Source organism: Lynx canadensis, chromosome B2 (assembly GCF_007474595.2).
Source record: "Lynx canadensis isolate LIC74 chromosome B2, mLynCan4.pri.v2, whole genome shotgun sequence".
NCBI lineage: Eukaryota > Metazoa > Chordata > Mammalia > Carnivora > Felidae > Lynx > Lynx canadensis.
In genome coordinates this window covers 99,293,317-99,299,920 of record NC_044307.1, presented here as the reverse complement: position 1 = coordinate 99,299,920, position 6,604 = coordinate 99,293,317, and the positions used below count along the sequence as shown (strand labels likewise).

The 6,604-nt window shown below is 41.4% G+C and overlaps 1 protein-coding gene across 6 annotated transcripts in view; it reads right to left on the bottom strand.

Moving 5' to 3' along the window:
* Nucleotides 1–424: 424 nt before the first annotated feature.
* The window catches only part of LOC115514263, a 143,273-nt gene continuing 137,093 nt past the window's right edge, over nt 425–6,604 (bottom strand). For 5 of the 6 annotated variants that reach the window (XM_030316097.1, XM_030316099.1, XM_030316102.1 and 2 more), the window contains 2 exons: nt 5,397–5,524; nt 2,416–2,609 (listed from right to left, as the gene is read on the bottom strand). In XM_030316097.1, coding sequence (XP_030171957.1) covers nt 2,484–2,609; nt 5,397–5,524 — 254 coding nt within the window. In that variant the 3' untranslated portion in view covers nt 2,416–2,483. Of the gene's footprint in view, nt 810–2,415; nt 2,610–5,396; nt 5,525–6,604 lie in introns of those variants that run through there. The other variant, XM_030316098.1, reaches the window with a different exon arrangement.

Here is a 6,604-nt window from a genome sequence, read left to right as displayed (position 1 = left end):
TACACGAAATAGATTTAAAAGGCTACTGTGGAAGCCTAAAGGACCAGTACTTGTCATTTTCTTCTTAAGTGCTGAAGTGCATCCAAAAAAGTCCATCCCACACCCCAGTATTTATGGTCATCATTACTGCCCTGAGAGTCAGTGTGGTAGCAGTTTGGGCTCCCAAAGCACACACTTCAGTAGGTACTTTAACACAACCTACCGTGGATAACAGCTTGGTTAATTGTCATGCCACTGCATGCAAAGGATTACTAGCATTCCATTTCCTATTGTCAAGGAGCTCAGCACCATGTTCAAGCCCAAGGGTGCAACCAAACAAATCCCCAAATCCCACCTTTGTGAGTCTGTCCCCTAGGAACCCTCCACTACTGGTATCAGTTCTGTATTATTCATGGGCCAATTAGAAGACAGACGCACACAGTAATCAAACTGGAGAAAGTTTAATATAAAGACTTATTAACTATAACAAGAGATTGAAGTAATGGGAGGAATGGCTGATCAGTAATAAAGAGAGTTCTGAAGAATATAGGGAGAGCAGATATAGTGAGCAGCCATTACCCTTCAGGGCTGACATCCATTGGAGAGGGTGTGACCTCCTTGGACAGGGTGTGACCACGGCTCACTGGATGGCAGAGAAGTTCACTGAGGCTGTGAAGCAGCCCTCACAAAAGGAGGGGCAGGAGGAGAAAGCCCTTCACAGAGGGCCTCTTGCCAATGGCATCCACCACGAAGCCGCATCCACTACGGAAACCTCATGCTGCAGAAGCCACACCCGCGGCAGGAGCCTGCCTAGAGAAGCACCCCAGAATCTGGAAAAGAAACCCTCCTCCAGTGTCCCTCCAGTACTCTCTACTGACAAAGCTTAATATCTTGTAGTTGGCGAAGAAGAAATATTTTCATGGTCCATATTAATTACATCACAGCAGACAAGGATGAATTTAGAGCTAAGAGCTCATAAGTTGATAACTGGCACCATACCTTGTCATACTGAACTAAAAACATTTTTTTAGGGGGGCGCCTGGGTAGCTCAGTCAGTTGGGCATCCGACTTCAGCTCAGGTCATGATCTCACAGTCTGTGAGTTCAAGCCCCGTGTTGGGCTCTGTGCTGACAGCTCAGAGCCTGGAGCCTGCTTCGGATTCTGTGTCTCCCTCGCTCTCTGCCCCTCCCCCGCTCATGTTCTGTCTTTCTCTGTCTCCCAAAAATAAATTTTAAAAGGGTTAAAAAAATTAAAAAATAATTTTTTTAAAATGTTTTTATTTATTTTTGAGACAGAGAGAGACAGAGCATGAGCGGGGGAGGGGCAGAGAGAGAGGGAGACACAGAATCCGAAGCAGGCTCCAGGCTCCGAGCTGTCAGCACAGAGCCTAATGCGGGGCTCAAGCCCATGAACCGTGAGATCATGACCTGAGCCGAAGTCAGATACTTAACCGACTGAGCCACCCAGGCACCTGTCATGCTGAATTTTTAGCTTTGATATCAAAGTCATCAATCTTCCTTTTGGCTTTTGTTTTTCATGTTCTATTTCAGAAATACGTTTGTATATATGTGTGTGTGTGTGTGTGTGTGCGCGCATATACATCTGGAATCCATTCAGAATTCATTATGTATGGTGTAAGGTGATAATTTAATCTACTTCGAATAGACTCAACCTTCTCCTTAATTTGAAAAGCTACATATATCATGTATAAATTTATGTATGTAAATATTTCTCTGGCCTACTCTGTTCATTCATCTACCTATTTATTCCTTTACCCAAGATACATTTTCTTGTCTGAACAAAAAGACTTGGATTAGGACTTTACAAAAGTCTAAAGAGGATTTTAGTATTTGTAGGAATAATAAAAAATAATTATTAAGAGAGGATGATGTTCTTAAGTGAAACAAATAGCAATAAGTGCTTTGAAGTTTGTTTAGATGTATCTCTGTGCTGGTTTTTCACTGTTAATAAATACTGCTTAGCAGCAATGACATCTCTCCTGGCTAACACACCTCGTCAGTAATCTAGAACCCATAATGTGAAGCTGCTTGTTGGCCAAAGGCCCTAGGTTGTAGAAATGCAAACCAACTCTTCTGTCTTAGGATGTAAGGCCAAATCCTACTTCACCTGGAACTTTTAGGATGTTATCATCTCAATCATTCCATACTATATCTTCTGATACTAATAATAAAAATTAGATAAAGGTTTAATGGAGGTTCGAATCATGTTTATTCATTCAGATGCTCAAAGAAATAAAACTTGGAGGGGCATCTGGGTGGCTCAGTTGCTTAAGCATCCGACTTTGGCCCAGGTCATGGTCTCGCAGTTTGTGGGTTCGAGCCTTGTGTCAGGCCCTGTGCTGACAGCTCGGAGCCTGGAGCCTGCTTTGGATTCTGTGTCTCCCTCTATCTCTGTCCCTACCCTGCTCATGCTCTTTCTCTCACTGTCTCTCAAGAATAAACATTAAAAAAGAAAAAAAGAAAGAAAACTTGGAGGATATATGACTACCAGTTGGGTCCTTCTGGGATTATGGATGGAGCCATGTGAACTTGAAAAGCTGAAAGGTGAACATTTTCTACCACATTGGGTAGAAAGACGTTGTCAATCCTTTTTTTGTGTTTAATAGGTACCTGAAATATAAAGATTAAATAGATATTGGAGATACCATTAAAAGTCACCGTTACGACTAAGACTCAGATCATTGGTTCAGTCTGGGTTAGGCCATTTAGTGTGCCTTCTTATATTTGACGCATGTCATAAAGTGAACTGGTCAAGAATTAGTCTATCAAAGGAAGCCTTTTCCAGCTAAGGAGAAAAAGATACCCCATATGTGGAGTAATCTAAAAATTCCTTAATATTTTATCATTTGTGTTAGTGCAGTGTTTTGTTTTGTCAAGAAAATCATGGGTGGTCTTACATTCCAGCCATGTATAAATTATTCTTCAATATGCATTTATTTGATTTGTCTCTTAGGCCTTAAGAAGTCAGAGCTTAGATAGATTTGAAGAGGCTCCAATTCTTTTGTGCCTTTCCTGGATCTTAGGTTTATTGCTTGGGGTTTCTATTCACATGCCAATGGGCCCAGAAAACATTCCCTTATTTATTAGGGTTTATTTAGACCATCACCCTTCTGAATCTTTCAAATACAGTGGCTCTCCTCTGATGCATTTGGCTACTTAAGCAGCCTCTCAACCATGAGCTGTGATTGCAGACCTCCCCCACAACAGCAACATTTGCTTTTGGGAGTGAAATGGGGATGGAGGGAGTCTTAAAAGCCCTTGTGGTTCCATACACATCAACTGAATATTGCTTCCTTTTGGAAAAGGCTTTTGCAGAAACAAATAGACATATACTAGAATCTTACCTTTTGGTGAAAGATGACTGCACAGAGACTGGTAAGTTGAGCCAGTGATGGGCATTAATAAGGTGGCCCTACTTGGTCAAGGATCTCAAATGCATATTCCTGACCTGTTTCTTCTCTTTCTGTGTATGACTCTTTAACTGCATGTTTAGAAGCAAATTTTTGGTCCAATAGCCAGACTATCAGCTGCAGAATTACACCCTCAAAAGAGACTTTAGAATGGCATATTTCTCTGACAGAATGATTAAATCTTTTCCTTTTAATTTTTCTCAAAGCAAGAGGGAAGAATTTTATTTTTTATTTATTTTTATTTATTTTTTATATAATTTATTGTCAAATTGGTTTCCATACAACACCCAGTGCTCATCCCAAAAAGTGCCCTCCTCAATGCCCATCAGCCACTTTCCCCTCTCCTCCACCCCCCATCAACCCTCAGTTTGTTCTCAGTATTTAAGAGTCTCTTATGGTTTGCCTCCTAAGAGGGAAGAATTTTAAATGTGTTGACATGGAAATGTCTGGAGGGGATTCTGAAAAACAATTGGGCAAAGGTGTAATACTTATGCAGTAGAGGAGGGTGTAAATATTGTGTTACATACACTAAAAGCTGAAAAGTTAAAAAAAAATCTTCATATACATGCTATACCTGGACCTAATCTGTGTGCCAAGAATTTCTTTGGAGGGTAGATTTCTCACATGTTGTTGTTGTTGTTGTTGTTAAGTTTATTTATTTTTGAGAGACAGAGCAAGAGGGGGAGGGGCAGAGAGAAAGGGAGAGAGAGAATCCCAAGCTCTCAGGTTCCACACCAATAACATGGAGCCCGATACGGAGCTTGAACCCATGAACTGTGAGAACTGCTAGTTAATTATTGTAGATGACTGAAGAAAAAGAAGAAATTCAGACACAGAACACAGCAAAGTGTGGACATTGACTTCCACATCCATTTATTTAAATAAACACTTTTTTTTTTTTAACTAACAGCATCAGATCTCTTATCTGAGTTCCCTGGCACAGCAGAAAGTTTTAAAAACGTGTGAGAAATGGGGCACCTGGGTGGTTCAGTCAGTTGAGTGTCTGACTCTTGATTTTGGCTCAGGTTCAATCTCACAGTTCCTGGGTTCAAACCTGAGCTGAAATCAGGAGTCACTTGTTGGGATAAGCACTGGGTGTTGTATGTGAATGATGAATCTCGGGAATCTATCTCTGAAGCCAAGAGCACACTGTATACACTGTATGTTAGCTAACTTGATAATAAAACATATTTAAAAGTAAATAAATGTAATTGAGTAAGTGCTTTTGAGCTGAATTGTTTTGACATCAGAATTCTATTATTGAGGAGTAGCATTGGCAAGATGGCAAAGTAGGAAACCCTGCACCATCCTTCTTCCCACAAACACATCGATTTGGCAACAATTCATGGACAAAGCCTTTTTAGGAGAAATCCAGAATTTTATTATCTAGACCCAAGTATCTAGATAACAGCCAGGTATATAATGTTTCTTAATGTTTATTTTTTAGAGAGACAGAGACAGAGAGACAGAGCGACAGAGCATGAGCAGGGGAGGGGCAGAGACAGAGGGAGACACAGAATCCGAATCAAGCCCCAGGCTCTGAGCTGTCAGCACAGAGATCAAAGCAGGGCTCAAATCCACAAACCGCGAGATCATGACCTGAGCCGAAGTTGGATGCTTAACGGACTGAGCCACCCAGGTGCCCTGATATATAATTTTTTAATGTAAGTTTGAAAAAACCTAACCTAAAACCATAATTTCTTTTTTTTTTAATTTTTTTTTAACGTTTATTTATTTTTGAGACAGAGACAGACAGAGCATGAACAGAGGAGGGCCAGAGAGAGAGGGAGACACAGAATCTGAAGCAGGCTCCAGGCTCTAAGCTGTCAGCACAGAGCCTGACGCGGGGCTCGAACCCACAGACCGCGAGATCATGACCTGAGCTGAAGTCGGATGCTTAACCGACTGAGCCACCCAGGCGCCCCCATAATTTCATATTTACATTTTTCATTGTTTCCAATATATAATCAAATTTATCTTTACTTACAGTTTCTGGCCTTTGAATCCTTCTTGTTATTTTACTGCTCATAAGATTAGTCTTTAAAAGGCGTTGCTGGGAGTATCTGAATGATGTGGAAGCAGAACTCAGGGAGTACTGAGCCCGAGATATAAGTCCTATAATGTTGAAAATGTTAAATTATATCTCTGGTTGCAATATATGGGCCTAGATTTAATCCACAAAATTTTAGAAAAGCTTGAAATGGGCATCTAATCCAACTTTGTCAATTTTGAATGAAGATGTCAAAATCTGCATGGAATCATTTGCCTGTGGGTCACATGACCAAGTGAAAGAGAAGGACATGATAGGTGACTTGGACTATGGTGGGTAGGAGTGGACAAACATAGGGATATTCAAGTTAATAGGACTTGGTAATTAACTGGACTTACAGGGTGACAAAGTATAGCTCCCAGATTCCTCAACCAACTGGGTAGATGTTTAATTTTAGTTTAGGGTGGATTTTGTGATCTTGGCATGTGTTACTCAATAATAATGGTTGTTTACAAGATTAGAAGGGTAGTTGGGTAGGAAATATGAGTATATATAGAGAAAGCAGATAAATAATAGTTCAGAGTCCCTGAAAAGCTAAGAGCAAATGGAATCTCAAGCATTGGGACTGGCCCAGGGAAGAAACGGGGCACATTTTCCATTTTACCAGAAGGGACCAAGAAGCAGCTGAGTACCTAATGTAGGTGGGTTGGGGTCAAAAAATAGAGGGGTTTCCCATGTGATGGCTTTAAAAAAATTTTTTTTAAACGTTTATTTATTTATTTTGAGAGACAGCATGAGCAGGGGAGGGACAGAGAGAGAGAGAGAGAGAGAGGGAATCCCAAGCAATCTCCACGCTGTCAGCGCAGAGCCCCATGTGGGGCTCGAACCCACAAACCCTGAGATCATAACCTGAGTGGAAAGCAAGAGTCAGATGCTTAATCGACTGAGCCACCCAGCCATTTCTGCCACATGATGGCTTTTAACGGCTCTGTGAAACTGGAGGTAAAGTGTTGGCTGGGGAGGAGGACAGCGTCTGAGGATCTGAAGAGGCCAGGAAGATATAAAATAGTTTCTGGGAAGAGGAGAGAGTGAGCTGACCCATCTTCAGCTCCAGGGGAGGGACATGTGAGCAGGGCTTAAACCCACCAAGCATCTTAGTCTCCGGCTTCCGTGATTTGTTCAAATTCGGGCATATGACCTGAGTC